This window comes from Alligator mississippiensis, chromosome 3 (genome assembly GCF_030867095.1).
Source record: "Alligator mississippiensis isolate rAllMis1 chromosome 3, rAllMis1, whole genome shotgun sequence".
Classification (NCBI taxonomy): Eukaryota; Metazoa; Chordata; order Crocodylia; family Alligatoridae; genus Alligator; species Alligator mississippiensis.
The window spans coordinates 230,257,579-230,279,538 of NC_081826.1; the positions used below are offsets into that span (position 1 = coordinate 230,257,579).

The window sequence follows — 21,960 nt, forward strand, 5'->3', positions numbered from 1 at the left end:
GCTACCGCCCACCTTCAGGTCAGCAATAGCAGTGGGCAGGAGAGGAGGGGAATGGGAGGAGAAAGGAGGGAAAATGCCTCTGAGCAAGGAGGAAAAAGTAGGAGGTCCTAAGCGAAATGGATTCTTACCTGCTCTGCAGACTTGAAATCATCCCTAGCTGCTACTCCCACAGAGCGGTCCAAAAAGGGGGATGCAACTGCACCACTGCACTCCCACTGGACTCACCCTTGTTCACATGTATGTACCATTATGAACAAATTAACAGTTAAACTAAGCTCAACATATTCATGCTGACTACAAATCACAACTGAAGTGCTGCTATGATTGCTAGTATTGCACCACCCTTTAAAATGGAACAAACAAAAAAATATTTATCGACTTCCAAGATACCCAAGATGCTTTCCACCCCTACCCCCAATTATTTCTTAAATGGAACACCACAAATCATTTAAGAATGAGCTGCACCATTATTATTCACTCTCAACTTTTAAATAACAGCTTTTGGACTTATAATTAAGAAAGAACACATCTAATAGTATTCTATCTGTATTGCAGTTGGCTTTTTTTTTTTAGCAATAGAATGCGGTGAAGCAGGGTACACAGTTGTTTTACTTGTCAATTAACAGGGAGGAAAACATCCAATTTCTCTTTATCTGCATAATGAATTTCATAAGCAGCTCTAATTATAATTCTATTGCCATCATTTGTTGACAAATCTGTTTAATGTTTATAGTGATAGACTGTGCATACAATATGTCATGCCATAAACACTATTATGAAGCTGGCAAAATTCAATTATCTAAGTTTGACATTTGCAAGAAAAGCTAGAATGCTTGCTAAGCTATTCTAGGAAGTCAGAGTATTCTATTTTTAAAATAAACTTTTGCCTATGGACATTTTTACTCCATGCAGCATAATATAGTTGTCTACTAATACTTTAAGTATTTCTTTAAAAACAATAAAACTCAAGTGGTTCTGTTTTACTCTTCAGTCTTTCTACCTGCATAGTTTGAACCCATAATTTCCCCTGGAATGAACTGCAGAAACTCAATTAGTACACTTTGCAGCCATGAATAATTTAAGTTCAAAGAATGAGTTGAATGTCTTACATCATCACTAAACTGCAGAGTAAATAGCTCTAAGAAACTGTTCCAAAAAATAAACTTTGAAAAGTTCCTTTTCCCTGTATTTGCAGAAATATTGCATCAATAAGTGTGGGTCACTATACAAATTTGGGATCACATTCTCTTCTCTTTTGATTTAACTTTTTTAATGCTTCTTCAAAAACTAGAAATTAAGGCTCAAAAATTCTATCAGATGCTTATCACCTCTAATCATAGGCTTCTAAACTGTGCTCAAAAACTCTCCAAATCTGTCTTAAAGTTTACACGAGAAAAAGAGAGAGAGAGAGAGAGAGAGAGAGTGATTAGCCTTGCTCGTCTGAAGTCAGGTAGAAGACAAGGCAACTCATTCAAAATGCAACTTACAAAATAGGCCATAGTCTACAGAAGCTTTTGGCACTCTGAATGAGTTACTCTATGTTAACACAGAGCTGGCTGAAATAATGAAGTCTGTGGCTAAACTCCTACCGACTTCAGCAGGGAAAGGTATTCAGCCATGTGCCCTACCGCTATTTGTAATAAAACATTAAAATATACAAAGCATGAAAAATGCTTAGTCACTCTTATTTTCAATTCAGCTCCATAACTGGATTAAAAATTGAGATTTATACTCCCTGCTTTTGCAAAGTCCAATTCCAGTTAAGCAGCTTTCAGTGGCGACATTCGTTCTTCAGCTAAATATTCCTATGCACTATCATGCAACAATGAATAACTCCACAAAAACAGAGAGAGCCTTACCATTCATAAGTCATTTGAATAAAACTGAGTATACACTAGTATCTTTAATCTGACCACTGTGCATTACAATCTTGAAAACTTTGATCTGAAGTAAGTATTGCAAGAACTAAATTTTGGACTGAAATATGTTGAGTATACTAAAGATGCAGAAGGATCGTGGGAATCACAGGAAAGCAGGGCTGGAAGAGACCTCATGAGATCATCTAGTTCAGGCTCCTGCTCAGCCTCGACTAAACCATCCTAGCCAGGTGTCTGTCTAACTTGCTTTTGAAAATTTCCAGGGATGCAGATTCCACAATTTTTCTAGGTAGCTTGACTACCCTCGGTTAGAAAGTCCCTCCTAAACGCCAACCTAAATTTCCCTTATTGAAGCTTGATGCTGCTTGTCCTAGTCCTGTTCCCTACAGCCACAGAAAAAAGCCCATGTTCATCCTCTGTGTTAATCGTCCTTCAGGTACTTGAAGACTGTTTCAGTCTTCTCTTCTCCAGACAAAATAACAATAGTTCTTTCATCCTTTCTTCATAAGTCTTGTTTCCCAGGCCCCTAATATTTTTGTGTTGATCTGCACCTGACTCATTTCCAACTGTCTACATGCTTCTTGAAGTGTGGGGCCTAAAACTGGGCACAGTTCTCCTGTTGTGGTCTCATCAGTACTGAATAGACCAGAAGAATCATTTCCCTTGATTTGCAAGGGATGTTCCTGCTAATATAACTCAGTATGATGTTAGCTTTTTTCTGCAACAAGAGCACACAGTTGGTTCACAGCCGCTGGTCTACTAACCCCCAGGTCCTTCTCTGCAGTACTGCATCCAATTGTACTTAAAATTCTGACTGGGACTTTGGGATTGCTAAAGTACTCCAGTTATTCTCTGATGCTGGGTTTCAAAGAGCACTTTTCTAATCACCTGGGCAGGACTGCTGGTAAGCGGCTCATCTTTAATTCAGCATCTACTGCAAAATACACGGGTTGGGAATCACCCAGATATGGAAGGAAGGAGTTTCTTCAAGTCTGTACTGCAGACACACAGACCTCTACTTAAAAAATAAAAAGCATAATATTGTGCTATAGTGGGCAGCTCTACCATAGGCACTGAACTTTTATCCCCCAGAAAGTAATTTGAAGTATTTCAACTCAAGAGAGAACTTGCCCTACATAAAGATGATATTTTTATTTTTATTTTATTAATACATTGCAAATGTGGTACCAAATAGTGGCCCAAGTAAAGCTATTAGAACTTTTGCCATTCTGATTTTCTTAAGTAATCTGGTTTTGGTTTCATTGTTTTGTTTGTATTTCTGGATGGCACCTGCTGACAAACAGAGCTCTAACACATCACGTAAAGCCAGTGTACAAGGATAGACATTCCCATTATAACGAACAACAAATCAGCATCAGAGCAGCTTGTCACTCCCCCCCTGCAATAATCCTTCAGGTTCCAACTTTTTAAAACACAAATTTTATTCTTCAAAAATACCATGCAAAGCTCGTTATTCCTCTGACAATTGCATCATTGTTCTCACTCTTAACTGTTGTCTCTTACAAATTTAAAACTTCAACGTATTTGACAAGAATGCACCCATTTTACAATTTTCAAAATTAAAATTCCAGTAAAGTGTTTGGGTGACTTTTCACAGAATCCCCCACAATCCTGTGAGCTTGGATCCGAGACATTATGGCTGCTTGCACATGTGGGAGGAAAAAAAAAAAGTGCTTTACGGAAGCAGCAGCGTGTTAATTTGACCTGGCTCTGCAGCATCTATATAGATTGGGTGCTTCAGCAGGGCTTTTTGGTGTTTTATCTAATAGCTGATTCAATCAGCTAAGCTTGGCACAGGAACGTGCCGAGTTTAAAGTAAAGTATTTTTTCCCCCATCTGCAAGCAGCCAATGAGAAGACTGAGTCAGATTATCTGGCCCTCTAACAACTGCCACAGGTTGCTCATCGGAAGTACTCATAGTACTGGGGATACTCATAGTATATTTTGCAAGGTGTGATCCCCAACTGATCAGAAGTGATTACAAGGACCTAGGAACAGGAGTGAAGGACTCTCTTGATCAAGAGCAAAGGCTCAATCCAAAACAGATGGATGCAGCTGCAGATGTCGACAGGATAGCTTTCACTTCCTTGAATAGGAAGGAGGGAGTGTTCCATGACAAAAACATCTTCCAGGAAGAAATAGGGTCCCTCTGACAAATCATGTGAAGACCACCTTAAAACACTGACATACCAACCTAGTGAAGATGACTTTAGAGTAGATTCAACAGGAAGCCACTGACAAGCCCAGAGGTGATTAAAAATGGAGACCTAGTTACTGAGCTAAAAAGTGGGGACAAGAAATGCAATAGAATCATAGGAGACACAAAAATACTAAAGCAGTCTGAACATCTTGGATGTTTATAAACTAACACTGGAAAGATTGAAAATAAATGAGAACAAAAAAAGCCTTACTACACAAAAAAAGCCATAACAGAACATATGACAGTGTTTGGAGCAGGATCAGCTGTGCTGGGATGCGTCCAGGCACAGTTGACCTGCTTCATTGGCTTCTATAGACAGAATCGCTGCCACTCCAAGGGCTTCAGAGCCCAAACCTTAAGGACAACAGCCACAAATAGCATACCCTGACTTGGGGCATGGCAATATGATATACAGACCATAGGAATCCCCTGCAGAGGGCAAGCCTGGAAGGAAAAATAGGGGGGAAAATGCCATAAAGAAACATTCAAAGGACCTGCTAGTGCTGGCAAGCTACAGATATCTGTTGGGAAAGCAAGGTGGAAGACAGCAAACTGTTCCAATGCAGAATAAAAAATAAAATATGCTTGTTGGTTGTTCAAGAGTTTTTAATGACCAGGGGAAATATAAAAAGTGGAAAAGGAATACCTGACTAAGAATTAATATGAAAAACATCAAAAGCATAATAGCGATAAAGAAAACAGAGATTAAGAGGCAGAGTCACTGGCAATTATCTTTGAAAACACATGGTGACTAGGAGGGATCCCAGATGATTGGAAAAAAGTAGATGTAGTGCCCACCTTTAAGAAATAGAAGGTGGAAGATGCTGGAACTACAAACCAGTCAGCCTCACCTCAATCTCTGGAAAAAATTATGGAGCAGGTCCTCAGGCAATTCATCGCTAAGCACATTGAGGAGAAGGTGATTAGAAACAGTCAGCATGGATTCACCAAGGCATGGGCAACTGGTGCCTCCTAAGTCTGGGGGGGCACCAGATTGCCAAGCCAGCAGCGAAACTGCAAGTGTACTTCCAATTTCGTGGCTGGCGCTTCCAGGGAGTGCATGGCCTCTCTCAAGGGGTGCATGTGTACTTGCATGCACCCTCTACATGTCGTTAATGCACCAAGGGCAAGACATGCCTGACCAAACTTCCCTTGCTGCAACTTGAGACCATTGCCCCTTGTTCTGTCATCTGGTACCACTGAGAACAGTCTAGTTCCATCCTCTTTGGAACCCCCCTAAAGGTAATTGAAAGCTGCTATTAAATCCCCTTCTCAAGTCTTCTTTGCTCCAAACTATATAAGCCCAGTTCCCGTAGCCATTCCTCAGAAGTCATCTGCCCCAGCACCCTCAACATTTTTGTTGCCCTCTGCTAGATTCCAACTAGATTCACAGAGCCAGTCATCTCATCACAGAAGGCTGCTGCCAGCAGATGGAGGAAAGGGATTCTTCCCCTTTACTCAGAACTGGTGAGGCCTCATTTGGAGTATTGTGTCTAGTTTTGGGCCCCCCACTACAGACAGGATGTGGACAAGGTGGAATCCAGCAGAGGGCAACAAAAATGGTGAGGGTGCTGGGGCACATGACTTCTTAGGAAGTGGCTAAGGGAAGTGCCTTATTTAGTCTGGAGAAAACTTGAGAGGGGATTTCATAGCAGCTTTCAACTACCTTTAGGGGGGTTCTAAAGAGGATGGAGCTAAACTGTTCTCGGTGGTGGCAGATGACAGAACAAGGAGCAATGGTCTCAAGTTGCAGCAAGGGAAGTTTAGGATAGATATTAGGAAAAACTCTTTCACTAGGAGAGCAGTAAAGCACTAGAACAAGTTATTCAGAGAAGCTGTGGAACCATGGAGGTTTCTAAGACCTGGCTAGACAAAACCTTGGCTGGAATGATATAATTGGGGATGGCCCTGCTTTGAGTAGGTGGTTGGACTAAATAACCTCTTGGTGTCCCTTCCCACCCTAATTTTCAATGATTGTATGAAAATAAATTAGAACTAGTAAAGGACGTAAAAGACAAAGATTTAAAGGTTCTATAGATACATTAAAAGTAAAATAAAGATAAAAAAATATATAGGTCCATTACTAAAAACAGGAAGGAGAACATTAACACCACAGAGAAAGCCTTAGCCTATTAACAACCATTTTTTATTCAGTCTTCAGGAAAAAAAAAAGTTTAATCATGACCAGATGCTTAATACATTTTTAATCAACAAGACAACAGAAAGCTACATCCAATACGAAAAGAACTTTTGGTTAAAAAATAATCATCATGATCCAAACAGATTAGCAAATTTTATGGATTAAAGATGGCAGGGCTGGATGAAATTCACAATAGACTTCTTAGGAAACTTCCCAAAGCACTCCCGGTAGCAGTACTGAGTTATTATCAGAGCATTACAGAAGTTATCTTCAAGAACAAATAGAGTGCAAGGAAAAGGTCCCCGGAGACTGAAGTAGGACAAGTGCAGTACCTATCTTTATGTAAGGTAAAAAAAGGATCATATAGATCAGTCAGCTCAAATTCGATATCCAGAAGATACCAGAACAAATTACCAAATAATCCATTACTGGTAAGCATTTTGAGGATAATAAAATAGTAAGAGCCAATATGAATCTGTAGAGAGCAAATCAATCTCTATTTCCTTTTTTGACAGAGTAACTAGTCTACAAGCTGGGGAAAACACTAGCTGTTGCATATCTTGACTTTAATAAACCCTTTCATACTGTTCAACATGATGGTCTCCCATGCAAATTAAGAGAATATAATCTACATAAAATTACCATGGTAGAACACAGATTCTAAAACGGGTTAGATTCCTTACCTACTGAAAAAAGTGAGAGTTTGGAAGTAGCTGGAGGCATATATAACCACAAGACAAAGTTGTTTTGGATTGCTGAGTCACTCAAGCTTTGTTTCAAAGAGCACTACTTCTCTGATCACTTGGGCAGGACTGCTAATAAGTGGCTCATCTTGAATTCAACAACCTACTACAACAAAATATATGGGTTGGGAATCACCCAGATGTGAAGCCCCATGCAGAGCTGGCCTTTGGGGTGGGAAGTATGGGCAACTGCCCAGGGTGCCATGGTCAGAAGGCACCACATACACACACATAACCTGCCCCACGACTCATGCCAGGCAGAAACCATCAGGGGACTCTGATGGAAACTAATCCACAGGGTTGGGCAGTGAGGCCTGCCACCACCCCCACTCCCCCAGCTGTACCCAGAGTCAACTGGAGCTGGCCAGGGCAGTGCAATAAAAAGCCCCAGGGTGATAGCAGCAGCAGGTGCTCCCAGGCAGCATGATGGGCCAGGAAGAGAGTGTCACAGACTGGGCCAAAGGCAAGGTGGTAGTGCCCAGTGAGAAGGCAGCATGGCTGGGCAGCCCTGGTTTCCATGCCAAGGGCTTCACCATCACCAGCCTGCTGGGGCTCGAGGCTGAGCTGCAGCACCCCACTGCCCAGCCACCACAACCACTCCCAAGGAAGAGGGCACAAGCAGCCAGCGACAATGCCCTGCCCCTGGGGCTGACTTTCTGTGCAGGCAGCTCTGCCTGCTGCCCATCCACAAGCCCTTCCTGTTGCCCCACGCTGAGCCCCCACTGCCCCACCACTCAGCAACAAGCCAGCATCTCAAGTGAGTGGACACATGCTGTCCTGCAATAGCTCATGGGATCCCCAGCCACGCACAGCCACTGGGTCACTGTGGCAGGCGCACACCCCACTCACCCCACTGCCAGCATCACATGGTCAGAAGAGGGACCACAGATCAGCTCCTCAAAGCTCCCATGATAAGAGGAGCTCGCTGGTTGCGTCCAGGGGGAGAGGAAAGGAGGCGGTATCAGGCGTGCCTCCAAAAGCCTTCCCCACCCTGGAGACAGACCCAGTGCAATGCCAGCAGTGCAGGTCACTGGGCAGCACAGGCATTAAGACAGCAGAAGGAAAAACCTTGTGGCATCTGAGCACTTACTCACGTGCATCAGAGCCAAAGACTTGCCCTGGGGCAGGGAACTCCGGTAAGCCAGAGGACACCACAAACAACCAGATGCCAGGGAGAGAGGACCCAGATATCTGCGAGGGAGCAGCCACAGAGGAACCAAGGGGTAAGGATCTAGTCATGCCCCCACCTGCGCAGAGCCTCACCAACAGGTACACCCAGGGCCACCAAGACAGGACCTGGGCAACCCAACAGACATCGGTGGGACCCATCTCAGGGAAGCGCCCACCTTGAGAGCCCACTGACTCGGGCCACTGCATTTGAGCCACTGCGGGCCCAAAATTCCTCATCAGGCAAGCATCAGGACCCCAAGGGTCACCAGGCCATGAGAAAACAGCCCTCAGGATGTTATAGGATGTGGCCAGGTGCCAGTCAACCCAGAGAATCAACCCCATGGGGCCAACCCACAACCAGGGATCACACAGGGGTCCAACAAGTCAGACCACATGTGGTACAGAGTGCTGATGAAAAGTACCCGGCACAGTGAGCATCATTGCACTGCTCACCTATGCCATCTGTGTGATTTCAGTTTGAGTTTAGTTATCAGTTTGCTGGTCAGGCATGCCATAACCACATTCCTGTCAAAAAGTAAAGGCAGGCCTTCTGTGGGAGTAGACTGTGCCTGTGATAGCATCAAAACCGAGCCAGACTACACTGAGTGAAAAGGAGTGAGATGGAAAGGAGGATTAGCCTCACAGAAGCAGCACCAGCCAAGACACCCAGGGTCACAGAAAAATACTGGACAACACCTTCTGGTAGAAACTCAGGTAACATCAAGTCATGGCAGGAAAGTTAACCCTGGTGCAGCACACCCAAGCAGGCAGGGCACTCTAGTGGTAGCACTGCAAGCATGGGCCTGCCAGAGTCACACATGCCCCTCGTGCATGCACACCTCCTCCACACACACCCCATCCGCACACACAGCACCAGTGTCTTGGGTAGGCAGGTGCCGGGGAATGCCAAAATACAAGTGTACTCAAGGTGCCATTTTCCCAACATCTGGCTCTGGGTACATGCTATCAACATCAAAGGGTTCATTTAGTGAGGGCCTTTCATAGGTGTGGAATTCAGTAGTTTCTTCAAAAAACTGGATCATGGAATAATAATTGTAATTGTAAAAATTAGCAGATGACAACAAGCTGGAGAAATGATTTCAAATTAACAGGACTGAGTTCAGAAAAGTGCAAAGTACTATACTGTGGAAGAAAAAAAAAAAAATCAAACAGAACCTGGAAAATAAATGGCTAAGTAGCAGTTTTTCAGAAAAAGATACGAAAATTATAAGGAACCATGAACTGAATAAATTAACACCAGTGCTGTTGCAAAAATGGCAAATGCCATGTGTATTAATTTATCTATCTCAGAATCTCATTCATACTTTAGTTCAACAGGACTGTTGAACATAAAAGACAAAGAAGTAATCAGGCCACTCTCCTTGGCACAGGTAAGACCTCAGATGGAGTACTGCATCCAGATCTAGACATCATATTTTTAAGATATAAAGTAAAGCAAACTACACAGTCCAGAAGAAATCAACATGAAAATAGCTTTAGAAAATATGGCTTAAAAAGAAAGGGTGAAAGAAATTAGTTCAATCCACAAAAGAGAAGACAGCAAAGAAGGAAACGAGATCAAAATGTAAGACACATTTTGTGTAATAATTTTGTGGTTTATTCCCTGCTTTACTGTGCCATTAATGACACGAACACCTGGCCAGGTTACTACTTAAGATATTATTAACTGGCTAGCTACACTTGACCTTATACTCCTCAAAACTCTTCAAAGTGATACAACGCCGCTCTCCCAGGTCTTCAATCTTATCTATTTTTACTATAGAATTTATATGTTGAACTGCATAAAATACTTCCCCCTTCTTTCAGTTGTTTCTTTAATAATTCAAATAATGACAAAACATTACAAAATCATTTTAAGACAAGCAGAACAGCCTCATCCTATTTAACTAAAGTTTGTGTAACTGCGTCCCTTGCTTAAACATATACACCTTGGGTGCATGCAGACATTAAAACAAAAAAACCCAAAATGCTTTATTTTCAACTTGGCACATTCCCATTCCAAGTCCCGCACGTGGCCAGAAGAGGCAGTGCATTACTTCATCCTGGCTCACCCAACGTGTGTAAGGACTGGGTACTTTAGCGCTGCTTTCTTTGCGCTTTTATCTAATAGCTGATTGAATCGGCTTTAGCTAAAAGAACCAAAAAGCCCTGCTGAAGTACCCAATCCTTACAGACACTGCAGAGCTGGGTTGAAGTAACACACTACTTCTTTTGGTAAGATGCTGTTTTCCAGGGGGGGCGGCAGGTCTTGGGGGTTAATGTCTGCAAGCAGCCCTTAGGTTCTGGCATTCTCTATGATGCCATATATAAAACTATGGGATTTATACCAACACAGGTATTAAGTATATATTCTGAAGTATTCATTTTCATAAACTACAAGGATCAGAACAGGATTTTTTTTCCTATAGGTGAACATTGCACAGATTTCTATGTATATTACAGTTATTTTCACCTTCCTGTGAATCACCACATAATGGCCATTGCCAGAAAACAGAATCCAGCCTAGGGAAATCTATTTCAAGCATTTTTGGGTTCCTGGGATTTCACAGATATGCATGAAGAGATAAAAATAGAGACTTGGGAAAGATTTTTTTCTTTAATACTGATTTATTTCCTTCTTCTGTTTTGTCATACAAGTACATTCAAAGTTAATCAAATAGTTATTTTCTGTAGAAATTAGTAATACAGAAGACCACTTAAAAACCATAAGCTCAAGTGATAAATTTTAAGTCCTATTTTTAATAAAAGTTATCTACTATATTAATATTACACACTTATGCAAAATCCAATACAAACTTTACTAATGTTAGTTTGTTTTCAGATAACTGAAAACAAATATTTCACATTTAAGCAGCTAACCTGGCAAGATATGTTTAAGACCAGTCTGTAAAAACAGCATTAAAAAAAAAAAAAACAAGCCTGAAATAATGCAGATAAAGAAAAGTTTTTTCTTACACCACCACATCCTTATTTTGACTACCTGTTTAAAGGAATAGTGAAAATAAATTCTCAACATCCACTGAAAGCATATTACTAACTTCTGAACTGAATTTCAAATAGCAACAGCAACAACAGTAATATTTGAGGAAACGGCAAAAATTAGAATCAGATCAGTATTTTCATCCAATCAACTATGATTCAAACTGTAGTCAGATGACATACCACACTTAATATCAACAAACCTTGTATGTTTTTCAGTTTTTGCTTTTCTCCACCATTTATAACATCCACTTTAGGAAACTTGGAAAAAAAACACCCCCCCCCCCCCAAAAAAAAAAACCTTGCCAAATTCATCATCTATTACTTAGCAAACGTTATTTTGATGAGTTTTTGAAGAAATCATAAGCCAACTTGTCCCTATTGATTGTACTTGTCTTTATTTATTCTGCTACTCAGCAGCATCAGTGCCAGCACATCAAGCCTCTGTACAGTTCTAAAAACTTCAGTTTTCGTTTTATTACTGCTTCAGAGTAGTAAGGGAGTTTACTTTTTCCCCCCTCGATACTTCATATAAAAAAGATGTTCAGGGTATTTTTGTATAACTCTTCTTTCCCTGGAAGGAGTGCTATGGAAAATCTGCCAAGTCACAGGCTTACTCTGACTCGGCTGTGTCATATTGAATGAAATAGTTTGAATGTTTGTAATGGTTGCCCATTAGCCAGTTTCAGGAAGAAGATAAGATTTATCTCCTTATCTAGTTCATTGTTTTGGGGACTACGTGCAAAAGGTCCTGACTTTGCTTAAAGTCTTAATTTAAATTTCATCTTTTAGAAATCTTTTACAAAGAGAGCAAATATCCTGAATTCCAAGAGATCAAACCCTGGGGCCTTTTGACCAGGTTGGTAAGAAAAGGGCATTTGCAGTGATATGGAAGTTTCCCAAAGGTAATTTAAAATGCTCAACAAAGGTAAAAGAATCTGTTGAGTAAGATCCGAGCCCAAATTTGGGAGCAGTAACATATTGAGTAGGAGGAGCCCGCTGACGGCAGCTCGCTCAATAAAAACTGTAACTTACTGTCCCAATTTGGAGGTGACTATACTTGTAGAACAACGAAGGAAAAATCGCAAGTATAGCCCGGGTCCAGACTGATCACCTGAACCACCCTCTCCGTGAACACGAATCTCTTAGTTCACGCTGAAGCCGCGGAGCACCTGAAAGGGACTGAAGGAAGGGGACTTAGTCCTATCACTGCTGAAGCCAGCCTATTTAATTGTATTGCTGAGCCCATTTCATTGAACCGTACTATTGAGGCCAACCCATTAAATCGTACTACTGAGGAATGAAACCATATTTTGGTATTTGGCTTCTTGGAATTCTAGGATTGTAAGTATAATATGAAAAATAATAGTATTGATTCAAATTTAACTTTTAGTTGTAATTGTAGTTGTTTTTGTAACACTAATTCTTATAGTATTGTTTGGGAAGGAAGTGCATTCGGAGCATTGTTTCTGATATATGTAATTATTGTGTTTTTAATGTTTGTGGTGTTTCTTAAAGCTAAGCAGTGTTATATACGTAGCAAAGAGTTTTAAAATAAAATTGTGTTGTATAAATTAAGTGTGTAATCATTGTGAAATCGTGCAATCAGTTAACTACTCCCCCAGCCAGTGCATCAAAACGAATCAGTAAATTGTGTGGGATTTTCTCTATTCCATAACCCACTAGAGACAGGCTGCTTCTTCCCAGGCTGGGAAAGCAGAGCCAGGAATCAAAAAGAAAAATAAGAAAGGTGAGGGTAAAAAATGGAAAGGTTTTAGAAAAAAAAAAAGCTTCCTTGAGGCACTAAGGTTAGTATGTGAAACAGCGGCAAAATGCATAGTCTTCAGGCAGGCAGCTAAAACGAATTGAGAAGCAGGAAGATATGCTGTCCCTTTATCTCCTCAATATTACTGGCACAAGGGGTGGGCATGCTATACAGCACACTTCACTGCTCAGGCAAAATGTCTCTGATCAAGTTTTAGGGACATAAATACCCACAATGAGACAGTCCGTGCAGGAAATTACTTTAAGAAGAAGCAGTAATTTTATATTTTCTACTGAAATTTTTTTAAAAGTTTTGGGTCAATACCTGCAGGAGGAAAGTACTTACACCTTACTGGTGAGGATTCCTCATTTAATATTATATTTAAAGATTATTACTGACAAACATGATAGACATACTTTTGAATCCCACTCCAATGCAAAGAATTTCAAATTTCAAATTCACAGATTTTATAGACATTAGGTGCTAGAAGGAACCTCATGAGATCATTGAGTCCAGACACCCAGCCATGGGCAGGAAGTTAGCTGGGATCAAGTGACCCCAGCAAGAAATAAATCCAACTGTTTTTTGAAGGAGTCCAGAGTAGGTACTTGCACCATCCCTGGGGGGAGCTTGTTCCAGACCCTAGGTCAAAGGCTTTCTTGAAATCCAGATATACCACATCCACATCATCTCCCTTGACCAGGACACACATTATCTGGTCATAGAAGATGAGGTTGGTCAAGCAAGACCTGCCAGTCACAAAGCCATGTCTGCTGGCATTCAGATGCTTGCCTTCTGTTAGTCTGGTGTTGATGGATCCCTTGACAATTTTCACCAAGATTTTTCCAGGGATGGACGTCAGACTGATTAGTCTATAATTCCCCAGGTCATCCCTCCTCCATTTCTTGAAGACAGGGAGCACACCAGCTCTTTTCCAGTCTTCCAGGACCTCGCCTGAGCACCATGAATTTTCAAATATCTCCGCCAAGGGGAACGCAATGATGTCTGCCAGCTCCTTCAAGACGCTTGGATGCATTGTGTCCTGGCTCGCAGACTTGTGAATATCTAGTTTCTCAAGGTGTTCTCTCACCTGATCCACAATTTTGGGCTTGTCCCCCACTCCCAGAATGGTTTGTGTCCTTCCTGACAATGTGATCCTCCTGGGAAGATGAAAAACCGATGCATAAAAGTCATTTTGGAGATTGGGCATCGGATGTTAGTTGCCCCATTGGATCTCGCAGGGACCCAATGCTATCCTTGTTTTTTTAATGTTTAATAATTATTTGAATGTTTAATCTTTGTTATTTTCAATGTTCTTTTAATGTTTCAGCACCATTCACGTACACAGGTCCCTCTCATCTGAAGCACTTCAAAATGGCTCTGAAATAATACTGTGGAAATACTCTGAAGCTAGGAGGTTAAAGGGCAGAGTTCCTAGCATGCCTTTTGGGCCCAAGTCTCTGGAGCACTACTAAGTGCAGGGAGCCCACTGGATGTGAGCTCAACCATTCCCCAACCTTCTGCGGAGTGCCTACTGGTACTACAAGCCTGGTCAATTTAATCTCAAGAGGGCTCCTATACAGGAGTGACACTGTCATCCCTGGGAGCCCAGAATGGATATCTACCATCTCTTTGCCCTGAATTCCCTCCAAGAAGGTCCTCCTGTCTGTCTCAAGGTGGAGAATCATACCTACCAGGGCATGCTTTGTGTCTTCTTTGGCTAGGGACAGACATTACATATAAACTGGTTTAAGTGATCAGAAACCGGTTTAAACCTGTAAAAGAATAGACATTCAGTGCACATAAACCAGTTTCAAAACGGCCAAAACCAGTTTGAGATAAACTTGGTTGAATGCAGTATCAGACTTAACTGATTTGGCTCAAACCAGTTTATGCAACGTCTGTCCCAGACCCTTTGCTGGTTTAAGATAAACCAGACATCCCAGAATGCTCTCTGGGCTAGGCGAGGGTCTCTGCTCCACAGCAGAGCTGGCCCCTCCCCTCTGCTCTCTAGCCAGAGCAGGAGCCAGCCCTAGTGGAGACATTGGCTGGCATGGCCCCATCAAGGCAAAGTGGGAAGGAAGAGGCTTAATTCTTTCCTCCTTCCCCACCGCAGCACCGCAGCGGGGTCAGCCTGTCTACCAAAGAACAGAGGGGAGTGGGGTTGCCAGACCCCAGCTGCAGGGAAGGTAAAAAGGGAAGAATTAATCCTTCCCCCTGCCCCCTTCACCTTAACGGGGCCATGCTGGGCTGGTTGTCCAGCAGGGTTAGGAGGGGGTCTCTGTTCCATGCTGGGGGGGAGGGGGAGACTCTTCCCCTTCTCCCCTTCCACCCCAGGGCTGTGGGGGGTGCACTCCATATGATGCTGCCCAGCCCCAGAGTGGGGGCACAGGACAGGAAGAAGCTCTGTGCTGAGGGGAACTCTTCCCCCTCCTCCTCCTCCCCCCCACCACAGAGGGGCAGCAGGAGCACAGAGCCCAGCTGAGCAGGGTGTGGGTGTCTACGGTACAAAGGAGGGTGGGGGGTATAGGGGCCCCCATACACTCCCCCCATGGTGTGCAGACCCCACTGCCTGGCAGCAGCTGCAGCAGGCAGGGATGCCAGGGCATTAATGCCCAGCACAGGCACAGCTCCAGCCAGTGATTCAGAGGAGGGAGCAGAGCCTGCCTTACCCCAAGGCTCTGCTCCCCACACCTGTAGTTCCAGCCCTGGCAGCAGGGGAAGCCCCACACTGAAGCCTGCTGTCTCCACTGCTCCGAACTGCACAGTCCTCATACTCTGCCAGAAGTAGAGGGAGCCCTGCCCCTGCTTCCTTGCGCAGTCCAGTGCAGGGCTCCCCACTGTGAGCGTGGAGCTGCAAGCACACAGCACGGAGCCTGGGGGACAGAAGCAGTCAGGCAGCTGCCTCTATCCCCCGGGCTCCATGTCTGCAGGTCCACACTCACAGCAGGGAAGCCCTGCGCTGGACTGCATGGGGAAGCAAGGGGTGGGGCTCCCCTCCACTCCTGGCAGAGTGCAGAGACTTCCCAGGCAGGAGCAGGCAAGACAGCAGGCTCCAGTGTGGGGCTTCCCCCACTGCAGGGCTGCAGCTACAGGTGTGGACAGCAGAGCCTTGGGGATAAGGCAGGCTCCACTCCCTCCTCTGTGTAGTGCTGGCCAGAGCTGCACCAGTGTCAGGCATGAGCATCCTGATGTTCCCACCTGCTGCTGCTGCTGCCGCCAGGAAGCGGGGGCTGCACACCAGGGGGAGGGGGTTGGGTGGGGGGGGTCCCTACACCCTGCCCAGCTGAGCTCTGCACTCCCATTAACCCTCTGGTGGGAGGAGGAGGAAAGGGAAGCGATCCACCCCAGCATGGAACAGAGCCTCCCCCTGCCCTAGTGTAAAGTCCCCACCTCTGGGGCTGGGAAGCATCCCATAGAGCCCCCCAGTCCCCACCCTGCAGCAATGGGGAAGAGTCCCTCTCTGGAGCCAGGCAGCCTCACAGAGCCCCCTCCCCACCATACGGTAGTGGCAGGGGAGGAGAAGAGTTTCTCCCCCCCCCCGAAGCACTGAATAGCCCCCCTCCTGGCCTTGTGGCAGTGGGGGAGAGGGAGGATGGGTAAGAGTTCTCCTCCAGGGTGGAGCAGCACTGTGTGCCGGGATTGGTCCTGGCTCTGAGGGAGCCGCTGGGGCAGGCCTGCCAGGGCCTGGCCATGCCCCACCTCCTCAGCTCAACTTCCCTGTGGAAAGAAGAGAGGGCTGCTCTAGTGCCCTCAGTCTTCTGGTATGAGCCAATGCAGGCATGTGCTAAACATCTATTCACTTGCAAACCAGTTCATTATCTGCAGGTTAGACTAACCTACAAAGATTGAATCAGTTCAGACTCGACCTTTTTGAATGTCTGTCCATAGCCTGCAGTCTTCATCTGCCAGCTGGTAGGCAACACCATGGCACTGCAGAGCACCATGACCAAAGCCCTGGAAGGCAGCTCCTCAAGATGTGATAGCCATTCTGTACTGCTGATACCATCTTGCTCAAGTATGACACCAAAAGGGCTGCCAAGAGGCAGACAGACACTCCCCAGGTGGCTCCTGTTGTCTGCATGAGACTGGTTGCCCGCTGCCTAAGTGTCCTCATCTGGGTCCCATTAAAGGGCTTGGTTGTGTAATATCTATCCTTGGATGTTTTTAAGAGCTGGCTAGACAAAGCCTTGGCTGGGATGATATAGTTGGGCATGGTCTTGCTTTGAGCAGGGGATTGAACTAGATGACCTCCTGAGGTCCCTTCCAGTCCTAATTTTCTAGGATTCTATGATTCTACAGGATCACCGAGCATACCTTTGGACCCACCAAAGCAGAAGGGTACTGGGGGTGCATATGGAAGCCACTAGGTAGAACCTGCCCCACACATAGTTATCTTGACCTGCATCCTGCACAACATCTGCAAGGCCAAGAGGGAAGACATTCCAGAGCAATGGACAGAAACTTGATGGCTTGGGACAGAAGCCAAGCTTCTAGAGCACAACCACCACCAGTGTGTTCTCATTAGGGATGCGATGACAAAACATTTTCAGTACTGCCAGGCCACAGAGTTGAAGGAAGGTATGACTGAGCAAAGACTGAACAAGGCAGGAGGACACATTATGGTTACTCTGTGAATGGAAAAACACTTTTTTTTTTTATTAAACAGTGGAAACAGTCAAAAACTTCTGTGCTTTCTTAACTCAATAAGAAAGTACTTTACTAACGGAGGGGAGGGGAAGGAATGAGGCATGGTTTGTCAACTGCAGTGTTGAGAAGAGAAGGTAGGTGGATGCCCAGAACTGAAACCCACTGAATGGGTGCTTGACAGGACATCCTTTGGCATGGGGTGGCACAGCACTCTGTCTGCCTGTCAAGGGTAGGTATAGGTGAGTCTATTGTATGTCTCTTAAGCTGCAGAATCTGCCTAGCTATAACCACTGTCTCACTGGTGATCTTGACATTTCTCCTACCCTGAAACACAGTCATGTGCTTTGCCTGAGAGATTCCATGCCTTAGCAGTTCAGTACACCACTTCTGTGAAACTACATCCTAGCTGGCCTCCCATTCCTCTGCAGCAGCATCCCTCCTTTCTGATGATGCACGAGGTCAGCCAGCCAGCATCTTTGCTTCTGGGACCTCTTCTCCTTTTCCTGTGTGCTGGGAAACCTTTTGAGTGGAAGTATCGGGCTGTGGCCTTTGTACCCTCTACACCTACTGCTAGGGAAGCTCCATTTGCAGCAGGTGTTGATCCTGAAATGACAAACACTTCTATTAAACTTCTGCAACATTAAGATAAAGTGATGTACTTCCCAACATGCCTCCACATTCCATCTCGCCTCTTTATTCCACATCCAGGTACTTGGAGACAGGAAGAAAGTGGGCCACTCCCCAAAACCCCATCCCCACAAAGCCTGGGCCATGGTATGATTTCTGCGGTCCCAATAGCTTTGCATTTTATTGAGGCCCTCTCCACAGGATTATCCATTTACAGGTCTCTCCCCAGGTGATGAGGGTGGTTGCTGCCCCCACCCCAGTCAGGTCCTTAAATCAAGGATTCCCTCCAATGCCTACCATACATTTACAGAACTTTTTAGTCTATGAAGGTGTTCCCCTGCTTCATGTAACAGTTTGTCATAGACAGGAGCTGTTTAGGATAACCAAGTGCAGCCCCTTCCTATACAGTCTTCTGGGGCTGAAGAAAATGCTCCTGTCAAACAACCTAGTCTCCCAGACAGGTCAAACCTGCTTTGTTGCTTCTTAGGAAAGAAAAGGGATACTTTTCAACATGGGGTAGTCCCTGTCAAAATATCCACTGTAGAAGCACCAGCTCCTGGTACATAGACAGATACCAGCATACACAGGTCCTGGAGGGTTATCTATGGTTTTACCATATCACTTTATACATTCTTGCCTATGCAACTTCCAAGCCTGTGACCCTGGGGAGGTACAGTTGGGAATGCGTCAACTGGGGAGTGGGCAGTTTGTAAGTATGCTCTCCTACAAACGCATGACATGGCCTCTGACCATCCATAAGCCCCTAATCTCACCAGTGGTTCGAGACAAAAAAACCCCAAAGTAACCAACCTGCCACCCTTCCAAACCTTGTCTCCACAGGGACAAACACTGAGGGTCACCCAAGCCCCTATGAAGTCACATGCCTCCTAGACAGCTTAATGATATTGGGCAGAGCCACTGATACTGTCACCAGGCTGAAGCACTGAAACTTACCCAGCGTTTGGGGTAGTCCATGCTATCTGCATCTCCAGTGGCTTGGAACTGGGCAAAGAAGCAAGTCTGGCTTGTTGCATACAGCTTTTGGGGGATGCCCATCAGCAATGGCAAGAGAACAGTTGGCAGGAAGGGCAGTCAGCAGGAATATGGAAGAGAGTTAATCACAAGAACAAGAAAACAGAAGCGAGTGATGGTGAAGGGCCAGTTTGGTTTGAGGGTAAAGGGACAAGACCCAAATGGCATCTTGGATCTTCTTATACCTCTCCTTCAGCACTTTGGCCTTGGTGTGACACCAGTGTCAAATGGAGCTGTACCCCTAATCAGCCAATTCAGACTTGATATGCTCAAAGATGGCCTCGTTTCAGTACGTTGTCTGGAGTGAGCACTGGGTGTTCACATCACCCCAGATGGCAAGCAGGTCCATTTCCTCTGTCTGTTTTCATTTGGTTGACTGCCTTGGGGACACAGCAGAGGACTGTGGCATTAACATCCTGGGAGCAGTCCACAGTTGATATACTCCAAAGGGGCCTCAACACTGTTCTGTTATAGTGGAGACCCAGTCCTCGGGGTAGATCCAGCAAAATGAGGGTATGGTGTGCCTTCACACCTGGCCACAAATAGTAGAGGTCATATGCAAAGCAGGTCACGTAACCCTGGAACAATGAAGTCTGGCATGAGTCACAGAGGTGGCTACTCATGGCAGAATGAAGAAACAGAAGGAAGCAGAGGGCTGTGGGATGCCAACACATCACAATGAAACACTTCAAAGATACTCCCGTTTTTTCCAAGGTCACTTTTCAAACAGGATGGTGCTTTAAGCACTTCATCAGCTGCTTACATCTGTAAGCAAACTTTCTGGAGAGCATTAAAGACACTTAGAGCAGTTCAAGTGTTGTATCAGTTCATACCCATAACCAATTTTTAAGCCATGTCATGTGCCCTATCAATTTTGTACTAAGCCTTTTGTTTTCTAAATGAAAACGTCGCATCATATAGGAGTCCAGAAATACTATACCAGTGTAGTTAGGAACCAAAATTACTGCATCCACATTCAGTGACAACACACTATCCAGTAGCATAAGGAAGGGATATTTTGACATCAGAATTGAAGAGCTACTTTTACCAGTGTTATGGGTTCTTTAATATCCACAAATAATAAATCATCTAAGTCAACTAAAAGAACGATACAAAAGTTAAGCAAGTAGAACTCACTTTATCTTGGAAAGAATCGTAGAAAATCAGGGTTGGAGGGGGCCTCAGGAGATAATCTAGTCCAACCCCCTGCTCAAAGCAAAACCATGCCCAACTATATCATCCTAGCCAAGGCTTTGTCTAGCCGGCTCTTAAATACATCCAAGGATAGAGATTCCACAACCTCTCTGGCTAATCTGTTCCAGTGTTTTACTACTCTCCTAGTGAGAAAATACTTCCTAATAGCTAACCTAAACTTCCCTGGCTGCAACTTAAGACCACTGCTCCTTGTTCCGTCATCTGCCACCACTGAGAATAGTTTAGCTCCATCCTCTTTTGAACCCCACTTCAGGTAGTTGAAGGCTGCTATCAAATCCCCTCTCAGACTTCTCTTCTCTAGACTAAACGAGTCCAGTTCCCTCAGCCTTTCCTCAGGAGTTAAGTGTCTCAACCCCATCATCATTTTGTTGCCCTCTGCTGGACCTCAATTTGTCTACATCCTTTCTGTAGTGGGAGGCTCAAAACTGGCATAGTACTCTAGATGTGGCCTCACCAGTGCTGAGTAGAGGGGAAGAATCACTTCTCTTGATCTGCTGGCAACAATCCTACTGATGCAGGTCAGTATGCTGTTATCCTTCTTGGCAACAAAGGCACTCGGTTGGCTTGTATTCAGTTTATTCTCCACTGTAACCCTCAGGTCCTTTTCTGCAAATCTGCCCAGCCAGTCAGCCTCCGGCCTGTACTGGTGCATGGGACTGTTCCATCTGAAGTGCAGTGCTTTGTTGAACCTCATGACATTTTTAATCTAATCTTCCAATTTGTCGAGGTCTCTCTGAATTCTATCCTAACCCTACCCCCAGCATATCTATTACTCTCCCCACCTTACTGTCATTTGCAAACTTGATGAGGGTGCTCCAGGTCACTGATGAAGATGACTGGAAAAAAAACAAAAAACAAACAAAACAAAAAACAAAAAACCAGCCCCAGGACTGACCCTCAGAGCACTTCACTTGATACTGGCTGCCAAGAAAGTGGGAGGAGAGAGGGAAGGGGCAAGAAATGATACCACCCCACTTGATACCAGCCAAGAAGGGATGGGTTGAGTAAATATACTGTATTTATTCAAATACAAGACAAGGTTTTTCCCCTCATTCAGAATAGGGAAAAAAGCCCCTTGTCTTCCATTTGCACAAAAAGAAACATTGTCTATTGTTACACTGCTGCCAAAAGCAGCATGTCAACCAACACTGAGAATAACTATAAAACACTTGGCCCATATTGGGAAAACAGTGATGGGAATGCACACACGTGCATCCCTTAAAAAAAAAAAAAAAAAATGGGTGGCTGTTCCCTCCACACGAAATTGGCACTGGGCCTGGAGATTGGGAAGGCTAGAGCCAGTCCTGACACCCTCCCTGTGGTGCCAAAAACATTGAAGTTCAAGATGACAAAGTTTTGGGACATAAGGAAATACAGACCTGAGCGAGGGGCTACATGGTAGATGGTGGCGGTAGGGGTGTAAACGCAACTAAGTTGGATATGAAAACGGAGCCAACTAAGTCCATGCACAAGGGGGTAGGAGGGGGGCACAGAGCTTACATAGCAAAGAACATACAAGA

General features: G+C 44.5%; 1 protein-coding gene across 6 annotated transcripts in view; it reads right to left on the bottom strand.

Moving 5' to 3' along the window:
- FER (FER tyrosine kinase) overlaps positions 1–21,960 on the bottom strand; it is a 363,406-nt gene that overhangs the window by 292,231 nt on the left and 49,215 nt on the right. Inside the window, exons 6-7 of one of the 6 annotated variants that reach the window (XR_009461068.1) lie at positions 19,148–19,803; positions 18,094–18,169 (exon numbers count right to left, since the gene is read on the bottom strand). The exons of 4 other annotated variants lie outside the window; for them this stretch is intronic. Coding sequence is in view for 1 of the 2 variants with exons in the window: in XM_019484278.2 (XP_019339823.1) it covers positions 17,940–18,169 (230 nt within the window). In the remaining variant the exon portion in view is untranslated. Of the gene's footprint in view, positions 1–16,468; positions 18,170–19,147; positions 19,804–21,960 lie in introns of those variants that run through there. One more of the 6 variants, XM_019484278.2, reaches the window with a different exon arrangement.